The following is a 27,761-nucleotide window of genomic DNA, read 5'->3' as shown; positions in this document are numbered from 1 at the left end:
ATCAAAAAAAAAAAAAAAAAAAACAAGCTCGTAAACCCTACTTCAACGATGCCCCAAAAGACTGATTTTTTTTTTACAATTTTGGAGGGTCATAATTGACTGATTGATCTTTAATCTTGATGAATCGGCTGGACTCGAAATAATCAGTGGAAACATCTCAGGAGTGATTCCAAATTCAAATTTATTTTGGATGTACCCCTTGAGTTGAACCATCTCGATTTTGGAGGGGTTTAGTGATGAGAAATAAGATGCACCTGAGGAAAATGATAATTCAGACATTTTTAGTAGGAGGAGCCTCATTAAAAATATATTTAAACAAAATGAGGTAATGTGACGTTACACGGTGCTTGAAGAAGACATAAGTCCATTTAGAGCACAGAACATACATGAACATTTTCAAAAGGTGTTAAGAAAAATCTAAAAGTGAACATTGGTCAAACTACTACACCTCGTGGTCATTAATAGCACTGCAGATTCAGTTACTTGAACGTGGGCAGTCGTTGGCGTGTTTACCCCACAGTTTTGAGGTTTTAAATGTTTTCTGGCTTTTTTTTTTCCAAAAATCCACAATCAATCAGCATCACGACTGGTTGCCGTGGATGATTTTGGGGCACTTGCTGGGATGGATGCAGGAATTGTTATGCAGCACCAGGCCGGCGGGGCACTGGCAGCCCGGCACGCAGGGCTTGAAGCAGTGGCTCTCCAGCACGCCCAGCGGCGCGCCCGCATTCAAGCAGGTGACGGCGCACGGCGGACCGCACTCGTCGAACACGAAGCCCCTCTCCACCGGGCACCTCACGGCTGTGGATATGGAGCACACGCCATGCTTGGATGCTTGCTCGAAAAACACTTGAGAAGAGGACTAAAAATAATCAAACATTTGGGGGCGGCGCTTGGACACCCACCGCACAGCGAGGGTCCCCTCCACTGCAGGATGACGCCGGCCTCCCGACACTGACCGGCGTACGCCTCCAGGGCGTCGCACAGGCACTCGTCAGAGTTGGCCCCGCAGGCGCACAGGTCGTAGACGCAGGCGGCGTACCAGGCCTCGGGGGGCACCACGCGGTGGCACGGCGCGAACGCCGACGACTTGAGGACCTTGCAGCGAGCGTTGGCGCTTTTACGGGCGTGGTAGCCCGCCTCCCTGCAGGGGTCCACGTCCTCGCCCGGGCGGCACGACGCCAGCGAGCGGCTTCCATTTGTCACCTGGAGGACACAATCGTTCATCTGTTTTTGGAATGTACCGGTCAAAGTATTGTTTTTCCCTCACGTATGTATGAGAGCATTAAAATTTGAAGATGTTGTCGACAGAGGTGGAGACTTTTGGCTTCTTAACTATTATTTGAGTCTACTACTAAAATAACGGATTCGGTCTGTAGGCCTCCTGACCCAATTGGCAGAAATTTCTAGGGGAGAAGAGCGGGTAAAGAGGAGCCTTCTTGCCCCTCTTGCAGCTGGTCACACCACGGATTCCTGGAACAAGTGGAAGATGGTGCGCCAAAAGATCTTGTCCCTAGATAGTTTGGAGGACATCTACATTGCTGGGATGCTGATAACGTGGATCATTTTGGAGTCGTCGGGTTCCCGATTCATTACAAAATTCTCACGAGAGGCGTGGCTGAATTGGAGAACAAGCCGTCAGCGTTTTTGGGCAGTATATGACGAGCGATCAAAACTCATGCAACGAGTGCGCAATCACAAATTGCACGCCATTTCAGAACTCTGCTGAAAAAACGCTTGTCATCGTGGAGAAGTTTGCATCGTGCTCGAAGAATTGATTGCTAGTCAATTGGTTGATTGAAGCCCTATTGAGTCACATGCTACAAACTCAAGCTTGACCACGCTGCTCGTCGGCTATCTGGACTTTTTCCCTAGAGGAGCAAAGATCCATCCAAAAAAATCTGTGCATAGCTTTACTTTGATCAGGTGATTTGCCATTCAAGTCTCCAGAATGATGGCAGCTTCTATGTGGCATGTGTGAGATTTTTTTCCAGGCTTATACTATGGCCTCCATTGGGACATAACTGAAGTTTTGTTTTTTACTTCCTGTTTTTTTCTTTTCTTATCTAAGATCTCTTGGAACTTCTTAGCGAGTGTCTCCCCCTGCTGGTTGTTGACTTTGTATGTTTCTTGGACCGTTTGAGCCTGTGAAGTGGAATATCATTGGCTTGTACTTGAGCAGGCGGAATGACAATCAAGAAAGTTTGGAGCCTACCCTCCAACTGTTTCCAAAGTCTGCTTCCGACAGACTTATCTGTCCGCTGGGCATGCGCAGGTCATCCTGGTGGTAGTTGTTAAAATTTCCACACAGGCCGCAGGTGTGCCCCTTGTAGGAGCCCGGAACGCTCAGCTCCAGGTGGGAACGGCCGTTCCACAGTACCTGGACACCAGGACGCTTATGAATACTTTGCGGTAGCTCTCCAAAAAAAGGGGGGGCAGACCTTCAGGCCGATGTTGCTGTTGAGCAGGATGGTATTGGCCTTGCGTTCCACGTAGATGTACGGTTCTCGGAGGAACGGCAACGTCACCGGCTCCTCGTTTACCTGAGGAGCACAATTGGGCGAGACGAAAAAGACCATGTGAAGACATGAGGTTTTTTTTTTTTTTTTAAAGAACCTTACTATTTACATGTCTGTTTTTTTGACAAAGTAATTTTTATGTTGAAAAAAAAATCATTAAAAAGACCATGTTTAGAAAGGCATTTTTTCAAAGCAATAAAAAAAAACTCTCACAATAGCTGTTTAATGGAGGGGGAAGTTATTTTTTTATTTATTTATTTTTTAAAGACCAGCAAGACTTAGATGTGTTTTTTCACATAAAAAAAAACAACAATCATGTACACTAAAGATGTTTTTTGTTGTTTAAAAAAGCCTTACTATAGCTGGTCTTTTTCTTTTTTATTTTCTAAAGTCCATGTATAGGAGGAAAAAATGTTAGTAAGAAAAATATATATCAAAAATATATATTCCTTTTTCTTTTTACTGTCTTCTCAAAATGATCAGTGGCATCAAACTTTTTTTTTCTGCACTTTTTCCCTAAAAAAAGGCAGCTCAATGTTAACTTTATTCTTCTACCCTTCTTATCTTGATGTAACTGGGCACTCCATGCAATTATTTTTTTTTCCCATCATCAGATTTTAATTTGTGAAAAAAAATTGCTTGATGAGTCTCCTCTGGGAGGTTGTCGTGATCTTGTTCCCGTTTTACCTTAACAAGCCAATCCTGCAGCAGCTGCACTGTGACATCACCGACGAAGACGGTGACCTCTTTGGTCCACGACACCCCTTGACGTCCGCGGTCCTCGTTGGTGGCGTGGACACTTAAAAAGCAGACCACAGACGTCACGGAATCGCCCGAATCCGCGCCTTTCCCGTTGCTATGGCGACCCTCCGACCTGAAGTCTCCGCCGTGGCAGTCCTGCGCCAGGACATAGGTGCACGAGCCCTGGAAATGCAGCATGCGTCCGTCGAAGGTGCGGTAGTGGGGGTCGCCGAAGGCGATGCACGTGGCCGGCCGCGGGATGCAGTGAGGGCAGCACAAGCCTGGCACCAACGATGGCATCTCATCCTAACGCGCACACAATTTGTGAAATTCCATAACAATAGTAATTGTCATATACATTTATTGTCTTCTTTTTTTATTCCTGTAAAATAAAGAAGAAAAAGAATGTCCCGTATTTTCCCACACTATAAGGCGCACCGGATTATAAGGCGCACCCTCAATTAATGACATATTTTAAAACGTTTTCAATCACAATATAGTAATAGTCAAAGTGATAACAATAATGACTCAAATAATAACTCTAAACTCTCAATAGCATAATAACTCAATGTCAATATGAGCAACCTTGTAAGCACAAAAAAGAAACAGGTAAAGCTTACTTTATCAGTTCATTCCCCTACGAATCCCAATCTCAATATTGATCCATATACAAGGCGCACCTGATTATAAGGCGCACCATCAGCTTTTAAAAAGAATTAAGGCTTTTATGTGCACCTTATAGTGCGGAAAATACGGTAATCTGTTTTTGAGTCACACCTGTACATATATTTAACTCCCACCAATCTCCATTACAATTTAATACATTTAGGGATGAACCTATCATATATAGGAAATTATCAAACATATATAAAAGGTTGTCCGTTTTTTTGTGCTTCAGATGTTTGTGTCTAAATCCCGGGCGGAAATGGCAAGGCTTCACTGTCTTGTGTTGGCGACCGACCGTATCGCAGCTGAGAGGAGGGCAGCGTTCAGTGCGGCAATGCACGTCACCAGACACGCAAGTGCAGCCGGTGCACTCATCCACTTGCCACTGCTCATCGGATTGGTACACTGTGCCCTGGTGCAAACATGACACGTCCCCATCTACAACACAAACACACACATGAAATTTTTTGGCAAACGCACTCACAAGCTGGTTGTTTGTGTTACCTTGACATTGATGGCAGCATTTTCCTGCTACCTTCACTTTTTTCTGACCATTGGGACAAGGCGCTGATGAACACTCTTCAATGCTGCACTCAATGTAGCCCAACTACGTAACACACACACACACACACAGATTTGTTTAACCCTGTCAAGGGACTTTCATATCAAAGGGAAAACAGTGAAGGCAGGGGGCTGAAATTTCACCCGGATGGGGACAACATGTCAAAGTTCAGCATGGCACGACCACTTAGTTATCACACTACCAGGAGTGCGCCATCCCTTGGCTAAAATACAGCAAGAATGACGTGGAAGAAAATGACCCAAAAATGGTCAAAATACTGCATAAGTGTAAAAAAAAAAAAAAAAAGTAAGCTGTGCACATATGACTTACGTTACAGGTGCAAGTGACACAATCGTCGTCGCTGTCCGTCCAACTGTTGCCGCTGACCACGCGTCGGTTCTGACCCTCGATCACGCAGTCTACAAAACAAACAGGAAATCAGCGAAATTTGAAAAACAAAATTCCCACAGAGAGATGGGGGCTTGCGATGACGTCACCTTTACACACGGGGCAGCACGAATCTGCAGGGGTAAACTGCTCGCTGGGAGGACAAGTCAGAGGGGGGCAGCCTTGATGCAGGCACGTCCATGTTAGATCCTGTGCAACACAAACACAAACTTCAAAACCATGTGAAAATGTGCACATTTTGTTATATTGTTTTGTGTTACCCTGCACTGGCAAGTGAAACAGGGGTTGTCTGTAGCCAGCACTTCATTGCCAATCAGCGTAGAGGTGCAGTTACTAAGAGGTTCTAAAACACACACACATATAAAGTTACAATTAAGACGACATACTGTATATAGAAATTAGTACTTTGGATTCAATGTCTAGTCTTAAAATATGTCTTTGGGATGGAATGATTTAATAGTGCAGGAAAGAGTGCTACTTACGTGCGCAGACAGGACAGCAGTCGTCGGGTCCAGAGAACAAGATGTTGTTCTTTGGACAGTCCACCAGACTGGGACACTGTTTGCGGTAGCAGCGCAAGTGTTGCTGTCCGTCTGGCATCACCTGAAAACACACAAGCGTTACTTATTACTCATTCTGTGATTACCACTGAAGCGACTTGCATTTTTCTACAACAGGGGATGTCAAAAGAGTTTTAGCCTCATGGAGGATAAAATGATGGTATATAACTTAAAACCATAATCAATCACAGAATCAATCACAAATGCTGCATTTTTTTCCCCCTAGGTGTAATTAAGGTGGCCAAAGAGTGACAGGGTTGGCCTTGGCCACCACTTAGCTCCTCCCCTGTGCCTGAATTGTCCTAGAAGGACCAAGAGAACGCTGATAAAATTCAGTTTTTCTTACCTCACAAGTGCAGACCTGACAGGGGTCACCAGCAGGATGGAAAGTGTCTCCTGGGCCGTACACTCTACCCTCAAACACACAGTCTCCCAAAAAAAAAGAAGAAAAATGTCATGACAGTGAAACGCCACATTTACTCCAAGCGTGAGTTGTCTTACCAGCGCAGACCGGGCAGCACTCCCCAGGCATGTTGATGAAATTGCTGCACGGGGAGAGGCAGCGGACCTCCGAGCAAGTTGTGACACCGTCCACGCACATGCAGCTGCGGCAGTGGGACGAGTCGGCGAACCAGCTGCTACCTTCGGCATGCTCGCCGCCGTCGTACATACAACCTGGCGGTAGACGGTCACGTCAAAACCCCAAAGTACTAAAATTACTTGATTATAGGGATGGGTGATTATAGGAAAAAATAATCACCAGCACACTATTTGGATTCATATTGAAATCACTAAGATAGAGTAAAAACAATAATTTATTGGTTTCAAAATTCAACCATAAATACAATGTACTTTGGTACACAGGATAATAAAAACAAAGCAATTAAAAAAAAATACACTGCCTGGTTCTGCTTTGTGTGCCTTGGCCTCATGGGGGCAGTGTGGTCCCATGCATGCATGAAGAGTAGTAGAAGAAAGCGAGCTCTACTTTTATTTCAACTCACTTTTCAAACGTTATGAAAAATACATGTCTGAGTATTGTTATATTCCTTGTATCTATGGCTGACAGTGTTTATGTGTAAAAGTAGGTTTTTCAAGGAATATCAGTCCTTGAGTGCGATGCTAATTTTCTATTAGCACGTCAATGGGATTTTACACCAGCTATGTTTCTAAAATGAAGGATCTCTTGTATTTCAAGATTCAATATGTGTAGTTATTTTTGCAGTGTTTCACTTGAAAGGGGAAGTCTAGCCAAACTTTTTCTTAACACTAACATATTCTATGTGCGCCTATACTAGTCTAAACATGGCATTCAGATTAATTGCTTTAGTGGAATATCAATTTGTATCCACTTTAAGGTGCAGCCATTTTGTCACTGGCTGATGCCTGACAAATCACATTTACTCACGTTCTAAGAACAGTTAAATTAATTAAAAATAAATAAAGAGTTGAAAGGATTAAGTTAATAAGGTCAATTTTACAACTTTCTGGATTGTTACGCACGAAAACACTTTTGAGGATTTCTTTTACAAAATGACCCCGTATTGGGGTAGTTTTGTGATAAACAACTCAGAAAGTTGGGTCGTTCTTTTTTTTTCTTGGCCTTTTGGGTTTCTATGCGTAATATCTTTTTCAGACCACTTCAACTTTCCACCTTTGAAAGCAAGTATCTACACTTTCTACTGTTTATATTGGTCCAAACAAGGTCATGTTTGTACTTTTCCACCACTGTGTGTTGTCTGACATTTACCTCTGCATCGAGGACAACAAGCCCCCGGCTCGGTCAGCTGATGCATGCAGGTCAGCTCGGGACACTGTGGAGGCGAACACCGCACCTCGCCAGCCTGTAATGTATGGAACAGGCCGGCCTGTGAAAAATTGCACCACTTTAGTTGAGGGAAAAGATGACAATTCCTACCTGGCAGGTGCATGTTGAGCAGTGGTTTGATGTCAGGCTCCATGTTTGCCCATCAGTGTACTCTTGTCCTTCTAGCATACATCCTTCCAACACAACAACATAGTTGACATTTTATAATTGATAAAAATGTTCTTATCAAGGCTTAAGAAGAACACCGTGAGATAAATGATGCTCTTGAAATTGTTTTTTGAAAGTCTTGCAATTTTTTAAAGTAATCCCATACAGTCCCCAACCATCGGTCCGCGGATCGACTGATACCGGGCCGCGTCGGTCGCACCTGAAATAATCTTTTGGAACTGATTTAGTTCAACAGTTCATTCATTTGTGCTTTGTTTGGCTTGATCTGTTTTTTGGCGCCACCTCTGGCCGCTGTTGAGATTACATTTTGTGGCGAGAATTATGATGTGGTTTTAAAAGCGGTCAGTGAGTGACGCACACGTTGTTTTGTCTCTGTGAAATCTGGCCCACATCTGTCTGTAAATTGTATTTTCCTCGTAAGACTTTTGACGTCTGACATTATGGCCAAAATTAGTTTATTTGTTGAGCCAACAACTTGTGACTGCGGATAACATGCTAGCTAATATTAGTTCTTACTTTCATCATTTTATATAGTATGTATGCGTTTAGCTCGTATGCATTTTCGTTTGTGACGGGTATTTCCCTTGAAATTAATAGCTTTTGTCATTCAGTTTTTATGATTGCCTTTACATCTTTGCATCTGCTTATCTCAGTTATTGATCTAAGATGAGTAATTCCTACAAGCGAATCGAAACAAAAAATGTGTGTGCACCAGTACCTGTGCACTCAGGGCAGCACTGCCCCGGCTTGGTGATGGCTCGGCCGCAAGGCGTTGGCGGGCACGCGAGGGCCACGCACGTGACCGTGCCTCTGACGCAGGTGCAACGCTGGCAAGGATCGGAGGAGGGCGCAAAGGCCAGGCCGTGGGCGTGAACCACGCCCTCGTACAGGCAGGAGTCACACACGGGGCAGCAGGCGTCAGAAGGGACCGGATGAGTACACTGCATGGGACATGGTCTCCTATTACAGCTCACCACCTCCTCCTTTAGGATGCAGACACAAACATGTTTTCAGTATCCCTGAGGTCCAGTTTGAGATCCAAATACAGTGAACTCTTTGTAGTCACTAGTAAGATGTCTCATGGAGCTAGTAGCTGTGTTTTACTAGTAACCTTTCCCCACAACAGTCTTATACTACTGACATTTCTGCACAGTAGTTACACAACTTTGGCATCATTGGACACCTATACATTACTATTGATTTAAAACCATGTATTAGTTGACATCCGTGCATTACTACTATTATTAGTGATGTGTTAATATAATGTATAATGCAACTATAGTGCACCATTTTGCCTCTCTAGTAACATGGTTTTCCTATTAGTGTTCATCAACATCAAATAGTATTGGAAGACAGCAGTGGGGAAAACAAAAAAGTCACCAGAAAGACACACTTGTACTACTAGTGCACCACCGTAAACTGGTAAGTATTAGTATGCTCAATGTCACCAGTAGGACAACTAGAACATATTTGTGAAAAACAGTGCACAAGTTGATAATTATTTTTAATGTCATTTGTGCAGAGTTTTGTCTTACTAGTAGCTCCTCTACTAGTATGTCACAGTTGTCCTACTAGTGTGCAAAAAAAAAAAATCAAGCAAGAGTGGAAAGCAGTAGTGAATAAATAGTCACCAGTGAGACAGACTAGTGTTAATGGGTTAGTGCTTCTTGGTACAATGGCAGGTACATGCTTTATTATCACCAGAAGGAGAACTACAAGTTAATAGTGAGACAAAACGGTCCACTGGTTGATACCTGTGCACTACTAGTACTAGTAATGTACATAAATTATGTCACTAGTGCAGTTTTGTCTCACTGGTAGCTGCTCCATCTATAAAAGACTCTTCAGTGCAACTGTTAGGGATGTGCAATACCTGTTCGAGTACTCAACATTTGAGTAATCACAAACACTGATACCAAGTGCCAATACCACTAGTAAAATTGATACATAAACCCTCCTCCCACCAAACAACACGAGTTTTAGTTCAGTTTACGAGTACAGTACAACAGTTAAGAATGTGAGATACTAGTATAAGTACTAAACTTGAGTCATTGGCAACACAGATACCAAGTATCGATACTACAAGTATATGTATAACGGTGTATGGCAAATGCTCCATGTGGGCCAGTTAAGTTACTGGTGTAGCATAGGATAATTGCATAGGAGTAGGCCAAAAGCTGCTCTAGTGTTTCTTGTAAGTGGACTGACCAGACAGGAGCAGGAGGAGCAGGGGTCAGAGGGCGACGGGAAGGACGAGCCGGACCGATATTCCCTCCCGTGATATCGGCACATCCCCGTGCAGACGGGGCAGCACTCGCCCGGCGGGGTCACTGGATGCGAGCAGGTCACGCTCGGACACGGCACGCGTAAGCACAGCACGTCACCTTTCTGAACACAAAGTTAAATATAACTGAACTGTACTTTGAAAATGTCCAACAAAGCTGGATAAAATGAAGGTCATTCTTATGTGTTGGATTGTATTCCACGTTTTAAAAGTAAGATCATGCAAATTGAAGTGATGGAGGACTCCTTAGTTGAGCACCAACCAAACAGGAGCAGATCTGACAATTATCTGTCGGATGCTGGAATCGTTCTCCGTTGAAACAGTCCCGCCCCTCAAAATTACACCCGTCGCACACGCCACACCCGCATCCGTCCAGCGCCGGATGAGAACAAGACATGGCGGGACATCTTCTCTGTGTGCAAACCACCTCGCCCCTCTGAGGAGAACAAAGACCAGCATGTGCACCATTTACTGCGTTTGTTGTGTATCTTGATGGCCACTGTTGTACTCACTGAGCATGTGCACTGCTGACAGCTACGCTCTTCTCCTGGGTCCACGATCTGTCCGTCTGTGTAATCCACACCTTGGAAATGGCAACCTGCACACATATGTGGAAGACTTAAGAAGACTTAAAGTGACACTGTGTAAGATTTAGTTTTTCACTCAAAATGAATACAACCAATTATTAAACATTTTGACATTTCAAACTTTGACATGATGTCAAAATATTTAATGAAACGGTGCATGGCAATACGGTGAGCTAGCACTTCATGGCCCGGAGGATGACGTACCGTCACACACGGGACATCCGCAGGCGTTTGTGAGCGGGTGAGGGCACAGCGTCACCGGACATGACTTTTTCACACAGCGCACTGTGCCAGTCTGAAAGCGAATGCACATTTTTTGTGATGTGTGGAGACGGTGTGTGTATCGCACAATGTGTGCGCGTGTGTGTGGGTGTGTTTGATGGTACCTGGCATGTGCACTCTGAGCAAGGGTTCCCCGGGTCAGGAATGGACTGGCCATTAGCGAGCACTGCTCCATTATAAAAGCAGCCTGACAAATGAGAACAAAAAATATTTGATTGACTGGGTTATCGCAAAAAAAAAGTAAAAAAAAAACTTTTTTTACTTCTCTTGTCAAATATTTTGTAAGATCTTTGTTTTATTATGATGTCAAACTAATCATTATTATTCTCCTACAATTATTCAGTCAACATTGTTCACGTATATTAATATTTTTATCAAGTGTATATTTTCATTGTAAAATTGGTGAAGCACTTCATGCTTAGATTTGTTATTCACTTTTTTGTCCCCCTTGAAAGTTTTTTTCTCTAAAGATTTATTCCATATTTGAAAAGTTGTATTATCGTTTATAAAAGTATTTTTAGGAATATTTTGAAATTTGACCTCATATTGGCATAACCCCCTTCTTAAAAAGTTAAGATTTCTTTTACTCATATTTTTTCTCTTTATATATTTCATAAATGTCATATTGTAAATACAGTTTCTTGTTTATTTTTTAAATAATTGGAAATTGTATGTTTGTTTTTTTTAATTGGGATTTTTCAATAGTATTATGTTTTTATTTAATTTTTTAAAGTATTGCATACTAGTTTATTCTTTTAAAATTGAATATACGGTATATCATTCACATAATAATATTATTTGTTTTTATCGCTTTTCTTGTAAGAGCAAGGTATTGTGTTTTTTTTTTGGTCATATTTTTCAAAATTTGTTTTAAAAATGATCCCTTTTTCTCTCCTGAAATTAGAATTTTCAATCTTATTGTGAGGACATTTTGTCAATAATAAAATTTAATTTCATTCTCATAAAACCAAGAGTAATTTTCTTGTCACAGAATTTAGGGTGTAAAATTGAATTAAAAAAAACTATAATTTTATGACTTCATTTCAGTCAAATGAATTCCCAACCACACCCACACAAATTATTTATTTATTTTATTTTATTTTTTTTGCTGCAACTCACGTTGACACTCAGGACAGCATTGTCCAGGTTCTTTGTAGGGGTGTCGGCATTCTCCGTAGCAGGGCAGTTTGGTGCAGACCACCTCGCCCGCATAACAGTAGCACACAACGCAGGGGTCCTTGTCATCAACAAACTCTGCGCCATCAGCGCGTTCTCTCCCGTTATACATGCAGCCTGCACAAAACAGCCAATCAGATACACTAAAGTATATTTTTACGGAGGCCATTTATTTACATTGTGTCTGGATAAGTTCAGTGTCTAAGATGTGCAGTTGAAAAGAAAAAAAAAATGATCACTAATATTTTGTGAGTATTGCACATTTCACGGTAAACGTTTATTAACGCTGAGATGTTTGGCTTACCGTCACAGGACATGCAGCAGTGGCGCTGGACAGGATGCTTACAGTTGCTGGGAGGGCAACGCTTCCTCTCGCACCTTACGGAGCCCTCGTGGCACACGCACGAAGAGCACGGGTCCGAAGCGTCGTCCCACATCTCGCCGTTGGCTCGCTCTTGACCTTCGTACAGGCAGCCTGCCAGAAATAAAGCAGACGTTAGCAAACTTTTCTGCTCAAGGGCAACTTTGGAGTTTTATTAAAAAATTAATATAAGTATATTTTTCTATTTAAAAAAAAAAAAGCATGATTTTGATTGTATTATTTTTTTAATATTTTTATTTTTTTTAATTATTTAAGCAATTATTTGAGAAAGGTAAATATATTTTTTCAATAGAAAAAAACTTTGTAATTTAATTATAGTTTTAATATTTATTATTTTTTAAGAGATTTTTTATGTAGTGGTTGTGGATTAATTAAATCAATATAATTAAAAAATATGACTTTATTATTTTAAAAAATAATACATTATTTTTATTCACCTAAAAAATGCATTATTAGTTATGTTTTATTTAATATTTAATTTATTAGTTGTGGAAGAAGGAAATCCATAGTTTAAACTATATACGTACATATACTGTAAATATGTATTTATGGATAAAATTATTATGTACAAATGAATTGAGCAAATTCAGAAAAAAAATTACATGAATTAAGTCAGAAACTATTACAGCACTCCTGATGAGAAGAAGGCCGTGTGTTGCTTGTGGAACATATTTGGTACCCTGCCTGAAATAGCCGATCAATACAAAATTTAACAATGGTTTAACGTATTATAAAATAAAATACAATCTCCCCTACGTCATACCTTGACAGGAGCGGCAGCAGTCCCGCGTGATGGGGTGGGAGCATGAGTCGAAGGGGCAGGGCTTTCTCTGACAGTGCACGGTGCCGTTGGCGCATGAGCACAGCTGGCAACGGTCCGTGGCCGAGTAGAAGCGCTCGCCGTGTCGGTACGTTTGGACCTCCAACTCACAGTCTAGAGGGGGCGCTGCAGCCACAACAAGCCACACATGAAAAAATAGGAAAAAATACAATTACAATAAAAGATTATTTTCAAGTGCATTTTTGGGGGGATCGAACTCTTTTGGAATAAGGATCCAAATTGTGCTTTTGCTAGCACTTCCTCACCGGGACACTGGGGGCAGCAGTCTCCGGGCAACACATTTGGGTTGGCGCATGACAGGGGTGGGCACCTCTTCATGAGACATTGGACGTTTCCGTTCTGCAGTAAACGAAAAGTTACAGAATTTCTTCTAAATAAATAACGAAATATGAATTGCAAAGAGGCACCTTTATTGGTGAGCAGGCACTGCTGAAACACAACTATGTGTATTGAAGCAATTAAAAAGTACAGAAAAAATGACTTCTCAAGATGTGCTTTAAAGAATATGGGCCAGTGTGGATGCAATTACTCACAATGCAGCTGCATGTCCTGCATGCGTCAGTGGGATGTGCAAACTGCTGACCGTTGAGATACTCTTTCCCAGCATAGTTGCATCCTAAATGGAAACAAGTCACGTTGTCACAATATGACGCATCAGCAGCTTCACACTCTTTTAGTGAAATTTGACAGATTTTGAATCATACATTTTCGTAGTATATGTGAGAGTTTTGCTAGTGTGTGTTTGTGAGAGCTAATACTTTAAAGAAGTCTGTAAAAGTGTTTGAAAGCCTTTAATTTGTGTGTGCGAGTAAATGACTTTTGGACGTGAATTTGAGAGCAATCCAGCTATGTGAGAGTGCATCCAGGTGAACCATTTACGTAAAAAGCTACTTGAGCATTTCAGTGGTGTTTGTGAGTGTTTAGGTAAGGTGTGAGAGGTTTTAGTCAGTGTGTGTGAGTAAATATATTTTTAGTGGTGTACTTGAGAGTATTCAAAAAGTGTGAGTGAAAATGTTTCTTCACTTTTTTTTCACATTTTTTTGAACATGTTTTGTGTGAGTATTTCAGTTACGTGTGAGAGCATTACAGTTTATGTAAATAATTTCCTAATAGTGGGGTGGGAGCATTACAGTAATGTATAAGACTGTTTGAGTAAGTTTAAAAGCATTTCAAAGATGTGTGAGAATGTTTTGTAGTGTCTACGACATCAAATGATTACGTGTGAGAGTGTTTCCAGAAATGCGTGCATCATGCCACCGGCGATCAAATATGTTTGATTTGCATTGCGTTATCTCTCGATGGGCTCACCGTTGCAGTCGTTCCTGCAGCATGTTCCCGAGAGAGGCGCGTTACAGCGCGGCCGAGGACACTGAGGCTGCCGGCAGTCGATCGAACCGCTTGAGCACTTGCACTCTTCGCACGCGCTGACCGGGTTGACGAAGGCCTGGCCATCCACAAACACGTGCTCCTCAAACAAGCAGTCTTGGCAAAAGAATAAAAAAAAAAAAGCCATGGGAATCAAAAAAAGTAAGTAAAAAGCAAATAGAGCATCAGCAAATGCGGATAATTTCAGTAACAGTACTGACACGCTCACATTAATATTTTTTTTTTAATTTACTCTCTCACATAGTTCAAGCGTTAATTTCACATATGACAAATACAAAAAGTGCGCACGCACACTATCGCAACTCCTGAAAAATATTCACTTACACACTGTTGAAACGTTACTTGATCAACATCAACGATACCCTCTCACGTGATACTGGAATGCTCTCATACACTACTGAAAGATACCTGGACATCTAGGGCAGCAATGTCCGGGCGCTGTATATGGGTTACTGCAGTTAAGTGTTGGGCAAGGTCTTCTCTCACACTCCACCGTGCCATGCTGCAGGAGAAAGGGGGGTTGTAGTTCACATGGTGAGCAGGAAGCGGTGTGGGTGTGTGGGCGGCTTGCTCACCAAGCAGGTGCAGATGTGGCACGGCTGCTCGGGTGTCCCGAACTTCTGACCGTTGCCATAGATACGGTGATGATACGTGCAGCTGTCGCACACGGCGCAGCAGGAGCCTGATGACGGACGGGCAACGCGCACAAATAGTTTGCACTTGATTCGAATAAAATGAGGACTTTTCTCATGTACTTTGTTTCATTACCAGCGGTCTTGGTGGGATGCAGACAGGTGACGGGGGGGCAGTGGATGGGGGTGCATTGGGGGTCTCCGTCCGCGCACGTGCAGCTGGAGCACGGATCCTCAGGGTGCCGCTTGGAATCATCATCATATTCCGAGCCGCCCGGCACGCATTCTGCGAGAGGAATCGGATGATGTCACGCGTCTACCGCGGCGGATCTAATGAAGGGTTCCTGGGTCTACCTTTACAGACGGGACAGCAGCGATGAGGGTCTCGTACGGGATTGGAGCATTGCAGGGGAGGACACTTCTCTTCATGGCAAACCACGTTGCCGCTCTGTAAGGTGCCGAATGTGTGTCAGAGAAAGAGGCGGAAAAAAGAATAAAAATAATTTGGGTTGCGTGACAACTTGCCTTACACCTGCACTGCAGGCAGGGGCCACTTCCGGGTGGGACAAATACTTTTCCGTCGGCATATACCCGCCCGTCAAAATCACACTCTTTTCAAAGATAGAAAGCAGAAAATTTAAGATTACTACTAATTCTGTAAAATACATTTTTTAACATATACTGTACTTTTATTGAATATAAAGATTTTGTATTACAAAAAAATAAAACTTTTTTTGGGTCAACAAGATGAAAAAAAACTTGAAAATAAATGATTTTTTTTTCAAATTATACTGTTCTTGTTTTATTTTTCATAAACATGTAATATTAATTGGAAATACATTAATTTTCTTGACACTATATGACAGTATTCCTAAAAACAAAACTATTTGTATTAAATGTATTAAAAATATATTTAATTATATGACTTTCTTATAAATAAACTACCTTTTTATTCTAATATATGTCATTTTAGTGAAAAGTTAGACTTTTTTTTCTTGAAAAGAATTTTTTTTCAATTTTTTAATCAATTATAAATAAATAAAAATGTATTTTTTAAACAAAATAATCCACATTTTTTCATAAAAATACATGACTTTTTAAGTTGAAAATATAGTTTTTTTTTTAAAGTACTGTACATGCATATTTATAAAAAAATAAACCCTTTTTTCAAATTGAAAAAGTACTTTTTAAGTTTATTGAAAAAAAACTTTTTTTTAAATTAATTTGTTTTTGTAGAGAAAAAAACTTTGATGTGTAAAATTTTCTATTGAATAAACTTTGCCTTGAAATTCAACAATCTTTTCTTTGAAAATGTCTAACTATTTTCTTAAGCTTTTGAAGCTTTTTAAAAATCATTCAAAACACATGAATATTTTACAAAAGATCTATAAATTACAAAACCTCTTTTTGCACATCTCCTTTTTTTCTTTTTTTTAAATATAATACAACGTAAGAGCAAGTCTATATAGTACAAACCATTGCATGCTGGACAACACTCTCCCTTTCGTTTGGCCGGATGGCTGCACCGTGGCGCCGGACACGACGCCTCCGTGCGCTCACAGGACACTTGGCCTGCCTAAGAAAATAAGCGGACCATTCGCATTAACCCTCGCATCATAATACTTCAACATTATCAACGAAACTCACAGAGCAGCGGCATTCGACGCAAGGGTCGCCCGAGGACGGAAACTTCTGTCCATCCAGGTACACTTGAGACTCGTACTCGCACTCGACACACCTGGGAGTCATAGAAACATATTTGACGCAGAATTGATTGATGAACATCGGCGTCTGTGTTACCTTGGGCAACAATCTCCGGCCTGATGCACGGGATTTGGACAGAACAGGGCGGGGCACGGGTGAGGCAAACAGGCCACGTTCCCATTCTGAAACAGAAGGTTAGTTTTTGCTAACTACTCGCGCTTGAAATATGTCACTGGAATTGTTGGACATACCACACATGAGCATTCTTCACAGCGATCTCCTGTAGGGATCACGGCGCCGTTTGGGAAGTGGCGACCATTCACACCACAGTCTGTAAGAGACACACTCTTGGTCACGTTTTACTCATTCACTGCCAGTGACGTCAATAGCCGTCAAAGTTCCTATTTTGCGATCCAAAAGGATGAGTTAATTTATTCAGCGCCATTGACAGCTGTATGAGTTAAAAAAATGAACTGGACTGATGGTCAATAAATGGAACACACACACACACACCTTGACACACTGGACAGCAGGAGTGGTGTGTAGGAGGCGCCGGGTTGTTACAGGGCAACGGGGGGCATGGCTCCTTTTCGCAGCGAACCTCACCCTCCTAGGGGCAGATCACAATGTGAAATTAGCCAATTTTACTTGTATGTTTTTCTCAGACAGCCAGAACGCTTTAACCCTTGTGCAGTATTTTGATCATTTTTGGGTCATTTTATTCCACATCATTCTAACGGTATTTTAGCCAGGGGATGGCACACTCCTGCAAGTGTAATAACTACTGTAAGTGTTCAAGTCATGTTAAACCATCTGGGCAAAATTTCAGCTTCCTAGTGGCTTCTTTTAATACTTTCCCTTTGATGTAAAATGACTTTGATGTAAAGATCAAAAGATTGGACAAAATACTGCACAAGGGATGATATGCTTCCACTACCACCACATATGATCATAATTTCAAGAAACATACATTAAACACTCACCCGACAATGGCAAATATCGCACGGACTCTCAGTTGGCCGCCATTTTGCATCATGGTCGTAACGCACACCAGAGTGCACGCAGCCTGACAACACAAACTCAATTTTGTTATACTGAGCATTTTTTTCTTCTCAACAATATATTTAGAAGTACATAAAAAACTTTTTTGCAATTTTTTCTTCAAAATGTTTTATTTACTTCAAAAATGTAATTCAATTACTCTAAAATTATTTTACCTGTAAAAAGATCCTCATACGGTTATTTGAAATAATGCAGAAAATAGTATTTTAATTCATTTTTTCCTCAAAAAAAATGTAAAAAAAAATGTCTTGAAACTGTACACACTGCTTCTAGTAAAATATAAATAAAAAAAACAATGTTTTATTTTTTTTCTTGGAAATAATATTTTTTTGAAAAGTAATCTTTTAAATATATATATATATATATATATATATATATATATATATATATATATATATATATATATATATATATACATTTATATATATACATTTATATATATATATATATATATATATATATATATATATATATTTATATATATATATATATATATATATATATATATATATATATATATATATATATATACAATATAACAAATTCACTTAAATATATATCATTAAATATGTATAATATTATACTTAACTTACAGTTGAAATCTTTTTCACTCCAAAATATTCTTTTAAAAATTGAAACATATACTTTTTTTTCCTCTAAAACGCATCTTTTTTTGGGAAAATCCTAAAATGGGATATACAATTCTTCTTGAAAATGTGTCACTTAGGGTTTTAACCCAGCAAATGTTGCTACTGCTATTATGCGTTACCTGTGCATCGCTGGCAGCATTCTCCAGGTGTGCTCTCCCTTCGGGTGCAGTCCAGCGGTGGGCACGCCATGCCCGAACAATCTCCCTCACCACCCTTTAAAAAAAAAAAAAAAAAATATTATTTACAGCAATATTATTTATTTATTTATTTATTTATTTATTTTGTTACCTGTTTAAAAAAAATCTCAGTATATACATTTTTTTTTTTTAATGTCCCAACTCACCCCACAGGTGTTGATGTTGTGGGACACGTTATGAACTTTTGTGTCTTGGGGTTCACAGTCTGGGGAGAAGAACAAGTGTCATTAAACAGTAGTGTGTATCGTACATGCGTGTGTGAGCCAAGTAGCAAGACTGAGTGCAATGCACGGCCACAAAAAGGGAAATGTGGAAATAACGATGTGTTCCCCTCCCTCAATCAGCAGCAAGTTTTCACCAGGTCACACTGGATAGGGAACATCTGGCTCCACTTTTAATGACAGAGCTGCATGCGCGTCTGTGATGTCACATGTTATTCCGTGTAAGGAGGAATGGGCCTATCGTTCACACTCTGTCCTTACGAGTAAGACAATTCATTGCACTAGCCATGCTAGTTATGCAACCTTTGGCCAATATTACACAATTAAACCTAACTAGTTTTAATAATAGTTTTATACTAGTTACACTGGTCCAAGTTGTAGACACAGTATGTGTCAAACATTAGTAGCATCCTGTGCAGGTTTGCACAGGTTACAGATTAGTCTAAAACTGAAAAAAATAACAAAGTGGATGAAAGTATCTAAAAAAAAAAAAAAAAAACACGTCACATGGCAAAAACAAAGCTTTTTCCCTAGTGGGCTTGTCTTACTAGTGAGGATAAAGATGAACCAATAAACTAATAAATGCTTAAAGGTTGCAAGTCGCAACAATAGAAAGACTGTGACTTACAAGTGTCATACTAGTGAGAATGAAGGGCGTGCTGCTGGATGGTTGATGATATCGAAACAAATGCTCAAATGTCTTTCCATAGGGGCAACACTTATCTGAAGGATTTCCCGTAGATCACATATCACACGCACGCACGTACACACACATAAGTGACACCGGTGTCTCTGTGGGAGTTCGCCAAATGACTTTTGCTTGGCTTGGAAACGCGGGTAGATAATTACTTTAATTGTGTGTTGGGAGAGAGGAAGACTATCGACTGGCCCGAAGCCAACAGACATTTCCTCTAGCAAAACAAGCATGAATGAGATCAAAGTTTGTGTATGTGTGAGTGCATGTGTGTGAATGAAGTGCATCCATCTGGAGTCTCCTCAGGCCGACACACAGAAACAATTAATAGTGTAGGAAGCCCCCCCCCACCCTGAATAAAAAAAAATGCATTCTAAAAGGCAGCAGAATTTTTTTTTTTTTTTGCGATGAAGTACACTAGAAGCATGTCAAACAGATATATCTTGAAAATGTTAGGGGGCGTGGTACATATCCCTGTGGAACGCGTCAGGCCTCAACGGGGATTTGCATGCAACTGGTGGCAGGAAGTGGTTAGCATATCTGCCTCACCATCAGGAAATCCAGGTTCAAACCTGGAGTGTTCATGTGGATGCATATAAAAGTATGTGAATGCCTGGCATTTATCGGAAGCTGTCTAACGGGGTTACATTTGAGCAACATCATCCGAGCATGTCTTTCTGAAGCTAGCTTTGTGCACCGGTATGCCAAACTGTGCCTACAAAAGGATAAGTTTCTTCCACTTGTCCTAAATTGACAGTTAACTGTACATCCTGCGATTATTAGCGCATGAGCCACACAGAAACTGCTGAGTCCATAGTCATAATAGAGGATTATCTCCATTATTACTATATAGGGACTTGTGTCTTAACACCCCTCTGCCTCCTCCGTCCTTTTTAAGAGTCCCGGTAAAGTCATAGATGGCCCATAAAAACTCCTGCACAAAACACACAAAAATAAATACTTGCTCGCCAGCTGTGGGCTGTTGAGTCATGAGTGACAAGCGCCAACTGTTTTCAATGGGATGAAACCAGATAGGCGACCAGTCAGTGCACACGCCAACACAGTTGTCCCACTCGTCTCGTGGTAACAGAGCATTTGTTCATTCAAAACCTTGACCGGTGCTTCCTCTGTGTCATCTGCTACTTTGGTGATTATGTATAAAACATATTCAGTCATTATTACGAGAGCTTTGTTCCCTCATGTAATATTAGGATTTTTTTGTCATGTTTTTTTCATTCTGTAAATACACTGTAGATAAAAGAGCTATAATGTAATAAATGCCGAATCGGAATTTTCCCATTGGATTCAAACGCACCATAGCATAATGTTATCAGGGAGGAAGTGCACATTTTAGCTAATGGGCATTATATTAAACAGTAATGTAATCAGTGAAGGCCATCTAGTCAGATTATCAACATCTTTTTTAGGACTTTGCCATTGGTGGAAATTTCCAAGCCAAAAGTTAAATAAAAGCAAAAACCATGCTGGGTTCTACCATCAGCCAGGGTACAGTGAGTTGTCCTGAAAGCTAAATTAAAAATGAAAATCTTCCCAAATGCAGAAGTGGCAAAGTTAGTGCTTTGATCGGAAAAGTCAACTCAATTTGACGGCTTTGTTTTTTTCAACTATGATCAAGATGGATTTTGCCAACTTGGCTTCTGGTTTTGGTGTTTAAATCATAAGTGAATGAAGATCTCTGAACTGGGGTGCAAGTCCAGGCCTTCGTATAGATACCTCTGATGGTTGCTTCACATGTGACCGTTCCAGAAGTGCATGTGCACACAGTGCTGATATCGGTCTGCCAGCGTCTGCCGTTCTCGACCTCTCTGCCTTCCCACACGCACGATCGCCGCACACACTCGCATCCCTCCAGGTGGCGCACTCGAGACTGCAGCTCCTTGTTCTATCACAACATAGAATGCTGTATGAGGTGAATACATCAGAAATGTGTTTCTTTAAAAAAAAAAAAAGAACAAGCAATTTTGAATTTTAACTATCTAAGACATGCGCTATCAATTGGCTGAGGATTTGCTTTGATATGCGAGCAAACTTGACATATATGCAGTGTGTCAGGAGGTGACTTAACACACTTCCAAAGAGGAAGCAGTTTGCCAATTGGCATTCGTAAATATTCTTACGCAAAAAGGCTTTAAGTTTTTTGTTGACACTATCAGCTGAATGTTAATGAAAAGACAATTACATGTTGTGCATTTAAAACAACTACATAGCGTCTTCTAGCTTAAGGCTAACCTACAATGGGCTAGAACTTTGTGTCTAGATAAAATACTTACAAGCATAGATTCTTTATCCTCAACAAAGAACAACTATTACTGCTGTACTGAGAAGCTGAGTCTCCAGTACAGTATATCAATGTCGGTTTTATACTGCCCCCAGGTGGTCATGGTTTGCACATCAGAATAAGCAGCACGCGTGTATTAAATGAAGACAATGTGACAAAAGGTTTGATTCTATTCTGACTATTTTTACAAGATATAGCACAATGGTGACACATTTGAGGGATATTACTAAGTGCTCCCCAGACTTTTGATTGTTACTGTCAACACCATTGGGCATTTTCATAGAAAACATAATTTATGCGGTTTCTACCTGCGCTTGGACCAGGTCCAGCAAACGAGCCAGGTCCTCCAGCCTGCTCTCCAGCCTGCTCAGGCCCTCATCCCGGAGGGCCTGAGAATTGGACTTTCCCCTTTGAGGGTGTCCCGGTGGGCCTAGAACCGCTCCCCTTTGCAGCTGCTCACTCTGGATGTTGTGTGGTGGATAATGAGCACTTTGGAGCGGCGCCCTCTGCTTCCTTTTGGCTTTGCCGCTGGTGAGAGAAGCCTCCTGTTGCAGTACTGGGCTGCTGACATTTCGTGAATCTGCACTGTGCATGCGAGTGGATGAAAGCAGAGCATCTAGAAGTAGAAGAAGAAATGTCTGATGTATATAGAATTTCTATGTCTAAATTAAAAGCACATTTGTGGATAGTACGTAAACAGTGCTCAGCGGACCCCCTGCCCGAGGCTTTGGAAAGTTTCCAGGCCAACTTAATTGACTTATATGTTTGCATAGCCACTGATGGCAAGACAAGATGTTAAAAATGTAAACAAGATCCAGGAAATGGCTGTCAGTGTGGCCTTAGGCGCATTGAAAATGTTAAATTGTCACTAAAGCATGCTTGCACGACATTATGTATCATTGACCGTACACCAAATGAGAAAATGAGAAAAAAATATGTCTCACGTTGAACATAGGGTCATCTGGTAAGTACAGATCCCCATATTGATGAGATTCTAATTGTTAACATTTTTAAAGGTATTTTTGATTCATTGTAATCCCCATTTTTTCTAATGTTTTTTCTTATATGTTTTTTTCCGTCAGATTTTAAAACACTTTCTTTTGAAAGGAGTTTTTAATGTGCGTTTCTCGATCTGATTTTTGCAACCATGACTTGTTTTACAAATCATCTTTAAAAATGTTTCATGTATTTTTATTTTCATAAATTTTAACGAGGTATAAAATATAAATTATATTTTTTGTATGACATATATATATATATATATATATATATATATATATATATATATATATATATATATATATATATATTATGCAAAAAATATAATCTTTCTGTACCTTTTTTTCAAAATCTATACAATTAATTGAACTCATTTTTGAAAACCAAACCAAGACCACACACATTGAGGGATGCAGTACATTTTTCAGCTAGTTACACATACAGACCTGCGGAAACAACAGACATATATCACAGAGAAAAATGATGTGTTGTCTTGCTTCAAACATAAGGTCATCTGGAAAACACATATCCCCACATTGATGTGATTCTAATCGGTGCAATTTTAAAAATCATTTTTCATTCATGGTGATTTTTCTAAATCATTTTTAACGTAGTATAAAATTGTTTTTTCAATGTTTGATGTATTTTTTAATAAAAAATATTTTTAAATCATTTCAAATATATTATATATGATACAAAGTACAGTATTTGTCCATTTTATTTATATTATTTCTCAAATATACAGTATGTAATTTATTAAACTCACTTTTGAAAACCAAACTTAAACAACACACATTGAGGGATGCGGTACATCTTTCAGCTAGATACAATTAAGATTTTTTTTTTTTTTAATGTTGGAAATCGTTACCTGTGACGTTGTCACAGTGCCACGGACGTGTCTCGTAGGCCTTCATTGAGATCTCTGCTTTTTTCAGACGGCCCTGCAGAGAAGTCATACAAAAGAAAAAAAAAACACATCACATTGAGGCACTGCATCTCAATTCCCTTCTGATGTACCAATCAATCTGGAACAGTTTAAATGTGTACTCAACAAACTATGTGACCCATTTTTCCCCATTACTCTACATCCCAATTTTCACACTCCCAGATACTCTGCTTCCCATATTCACTTCACAGCTGTTTATTTGGTTTGTCGTTTCCTTGTTTAAACTGTTTATGTAATATTGTGTTCCTCTTCTAATATCCTTTCCACAGGATGCGTCAATCTTTGTGGTGGAATTAAGTGGCTTAAGTGGCTATAAATAAACCGTTAATGGATAGAATTTCAACATTTTTATATCCTATAGATCAAAGTGGAGAAAAAACCCTTAAATTATCCTAAGTAATCATTCTGCTGTGTGTGGTGTGCTGAGGTGGGGGCTTCCTAATTTATCTGCACTTAAAACGGAACTAAACTGTAAATGTAAAACCCGTTTACGTGACGTGTGTGCGTGTCGTCAACAAACGAGTGCTAACAGTTAGCCTAGTTGTCTTCTTCTGTTTTGTATTTACAGCAGTTGGAATGCTCAACGGCAGCGTTCTGCCACTTACAGGTCAGTTTTGGTACTACATCAGACATCCGATTTGGGTGTGTTTGGGGAAGACCCGTAATAGACGGATGCGTAGTGATGTGTTGCCAATTTGTTTAATCAACAAAAATAAGTCGTAAGAATGTTTAATTGTATCTGTTTATTTATGTGCCTGGTTAAATTGGACAAAGCAGGATCTTTTAGGACACCAATTTACGTTTGGACAAAATATAAACTATTGTCAAAATATAGTTGCAAGGTAATTTAGTAACAGTAATACAGTGAACCTGTGGCTAATTGCAGTTTACATTCAATAATTAATCACGTATTTTTTGGCCAGTGAGCTAATCTTTTTGCTGAAAAAAACCCAAATGTTTGTGGACAGTGTGTTTTTGTGCTCCGTGTGTTATGCCTGATTGTGTCACAAGGCTAAAAGGAAAATAGTAATTTGTATTTTTGCACCCAGCAAACTTGCACTTGATGTGTACTTTTTTAACATGAAATGCAGTTCGCGTCTTAAGTTGTACCAGGGAAATACAAGCTACATCTTTGTGATAAAACTTACACTGAATTTGCTGTCTTTTCTCCCTGGTGTGCTTCCCAGGGTGACAACAACATCTTGCAGTGGTTCCAACTCCAACTTCTCTTCCGGTTTTACGAGAACGACTTGGGCTTCTTGACAATCCGCAAAATATACGAGCTTGTCTGGCTCCAGGCTGACGGCCAACTGCACCCATTCCCCCGATGAGAAGGGGTTTGTCCCGGGGAAAAGAAGAGCACGGATGCTCCCTCCCGCCCGATAGTCCACACGCAAGACATTGTCTGAGGTGGAGGAGGTAAGCTGGAGAAGAATAGATGATGATGTGGACAGAGACATAAGGGTGACATTGGTGCCCTGCAGCTGCTGGCCCACAAAATACAGCCCCATGCCTCCTTGGAGTTCAGAGTGCAGGATTTGAGAATACTGGGCTGGGAGCCTCAGGTGAGGAGCTCGTGGACGAATTCTGTACATGGCACCAGTGGGATTGTGCAGTCTGGACACACCACTTCTTGGGTGGGATATATTTAGAGCGGACAGCAGGTCAATCACTGGGGAAGCACATACGAAACTTCGCATTATGCTGGGAAACTGACACACTAACATAAGCAACGTGTCGCATTATTTGCAGTATGTTTTGAAGTCTGATTTATAACAGATGTAATGTATCTTATTGCAGTTTATTACAGTCCGATGGAATGCACAATATTGCAGTGTGACTCCACAATGGGAGAAAGATGGCTATAGGGGATGGATGTATGGATAGAAGGATGGATGCAAGGAATTAAGTGAGGGAGGAGGGTGTAGAGAAGGAAGGAAGGCAGGAAGGGTGGACAGATGGATGGATTGATGGAGGTAGGAAGGAAGGAAGGAAGGAAGGAAGGAAGGAAAGAAGGATGGAGGGAAGGAAGGAAGGAAGGAAGGAAGGAAGGAAGGAAGGAAGGAAGGAAGGAAGGAAGGAAGGAAGGAAGGAAGGAAGGAAGGAAAGAAGATGGAACAGATGACAGGTGCTCCTAATATATATTAGTAGAGTGATGAATAAAATAAAACAATATACAGTAATATATGCACTTATATGACATTTGTGTTTCATGGTAAAAAAAATAAATCAAAACTATACTGTACTTGCAAAACTATCCTGTACTTGCAAAACAATATTTAGTGCTGAATTGATGAATACATCATGTTCTGAATACAAATTGACATTACCAATACAAAATAAAAATCAATTAAAGTAAACTAATTTTTAAAATCAACAGTTTTCTTCCCATTAATGGGTGTTTGGTGAGAAATATAGATACCCCTTTTCTCAACTAGTTAAAAATCTTCTAATTAGCCTGCATTATCATTCAGTGCAAGACAATCAAAACTAACCTGCAGTAAAGTTGACCAACATATAAAGGTTACTTACCATTGTCCTGATATGAAGCAGTCGGCCCTTGTGCAGACACGAGCATCAGACACAGTATCTCCAACAACAGCACCAGGACACTCTCCATTCTCTGCCCTATGATATCATTGAGGTTGGAGCTTCAATTCAACAAGGAGATGTTCCGGTGAGCATGCAGAGTGCGGACACAAAACATCTGGATTCCCTCAGGAGGCCACACACAGCATACTTTTTTCACCCCTCCACTGCAATCTCATTGTCATGTTTGCTGTCCGCATTCTTCTTCTGCTTGTGTGAGAAGAGTTGCAAGGTGAGCGGGACGCCCTTGCACTTTCTCAAAGTTTTTTTTCCCCTCCTCTTGTTTTTCTTTCGTTTAGTTGGGAGTCTCTCCACCCATCACCGGCAAGCACTGTTGATTCTCATAACCCCCTCCCTAACTCTGTCTTCCCTCTCTCTCCTCAATCCCCTTGGCTATCAGCTAAACCTGGTGTGGAGACTGGAGAGGAGCCAGGAGACCCAGCGGACAAGAAACACATGTTTTTTTCCCCTCTCATAGGAAATGTTGCTAATAGAAATAATCTGGCAGGGTCAAAATGTCACCCTCGTAAAACGTTCAACTGTACAGGCCAAACGCTAACCTCTTTATTAACTTTGACCAGAAACACTGTATAAAATGCAAAATAGATGTGTGCAACACCACAAAACATTTATTAACTATACAGCAAATAATGTAAGGTAATTTTTGTATGATTACTCAAACTTCCCTTTATAGAAATAAATATGTAAACAAGCAAAAAAGTATATATCTATATTAAATTATGCTGTCATCCGTGACTGATGACATGTAATGTGAGTGTAAAACTTGAACACTTTAACCACTGCAAAACAATGTAATTGAGATCATTTAAACTGTTTTACTTGTGTAAGAGCACAAATCAGTAAACTAGTAACATGTAAACAAGGGGAATCCAAAGTTTTTTTTCTGAGTGCCGCAGAGAGAAAAATAGAAAATAGAAAGGGAACAAACCTTATTTTTAAGTTTACATCCTTACTTTTCAATCAGTCAAGAACGTAATTACATATTGTCTATACACCGTAGTTATTTTTTTCAAACTTCAACGTCAAAGCTTTCTGTTAAAGGTTGATAGGACATTTTTTAAACCATCAATACTTTTCATTACTTTTGTGATACGTCAAAATGTAATTTTAGTACAGTATATGGCAAGGGGCCACTAAAATGTGGATGTCAAGTCGCAAATGGCCCCCAAGACATAATTTACACATCATTGATGTAAACATTCTTGACATATAAAAATAATCCGAACCCAATTTAAATTGTGTACTGCTCATCCTTAAAGCATCTAATAGTTTACGAAATATTTTTATTATAATGTTAACATCCTACCTGTCATATAACTTCCACTACCAAGCCAATTACCTAAAGCTCCCACATATG

At 40.2% G+C, this 27,761-nt stretch overlaps 1 protein-coding gene across 1 annotated transcript; it reads right to left on the bottom strand.

The window, feature by feature from the left end:
- Positions 1–157: 157 nt before the first annotated feature.
- On the bottom strand, positions 158–26,600 carry kcp (kielin cysteine rich BMP regulator). The gene is made up of 46 exons (XM_088417546.1): positions 26,327–26,600; positions 24,943–25,466; positions 23,717–23,789; positions 22,158–22,465; positions 21,285–21,453; positions 18,782–18,840; positions 18,558–18,651; positions 17,710–17,792; positions 17,240–17,336; positions 16,978–17,057; positions 16,823–16,908; positions 16,670–16,760; positions 16,499–16,598; positions 15,548–15,633; positions 15,377–15,470; positions 15,159–15,308; positions 14,966–15,072; positions 14,799–14,892; positions 14,313–14,486; positions 13,538–13,620; positions 13,250–13,343; positions 12,927–13,109; positions 12,086–12,256; positions 11,725–11,898; positions 10,710–10,792; positions 10,528–10,618; positions 10,249–10,334; positions 9,999–10,172; positions 9,661–9,840; positions 8,171–8,435; positions 7,375–7,457; positions 7,207–7,300; positions 5,958–6,131; positions 5,803–5,885; positions 5,379–5,499; positions 5,157–5,239; positions 4,986–5,085; positions 4,819–4,907; positions 4,431–4,533; positions 4,222–4,364; positions 3,394–3,566; positions 3,207–3,318; positions 2,442–2,543; positions 2,216–2,380; positions 906–1,206; positions 158–801 (listed from the first exon to the last, which is right to left on the bottom strand). Exons 1-46 carry the CDS (start codon positions 26,412–26,414, stop codon positions 581–583), a joined length of 6,288 nt encoding a protein of 2,095 aa, XP_088273672.1. The 5' UTR covers positions 26,415–26,600; the 3' UTR covers positions 158–580.
- Between the last annotated feature and the right edge of the window lie 1,161 nt (positions 26,601–27,761).

Source organism: Hippichthys cyanospilos, chromosome 6 (genome assembly GCF_059441005.1).
Source record: "Hippichthys cyanospilos isolate Australia breed blue-spotted pipefish chromosome 6, RoL_Hcya_1.0, whole genome shotgun sequence".
NCBI lineage: Eukaryota > Metazoa > Chordata > Actinopteri > Syngnathiformes > Syngnathidae > Hippichthys > Hippichthys cyanospilos.
This window is presented reverse-complemented; position numbering and strand designations above follow the sequence as displayed.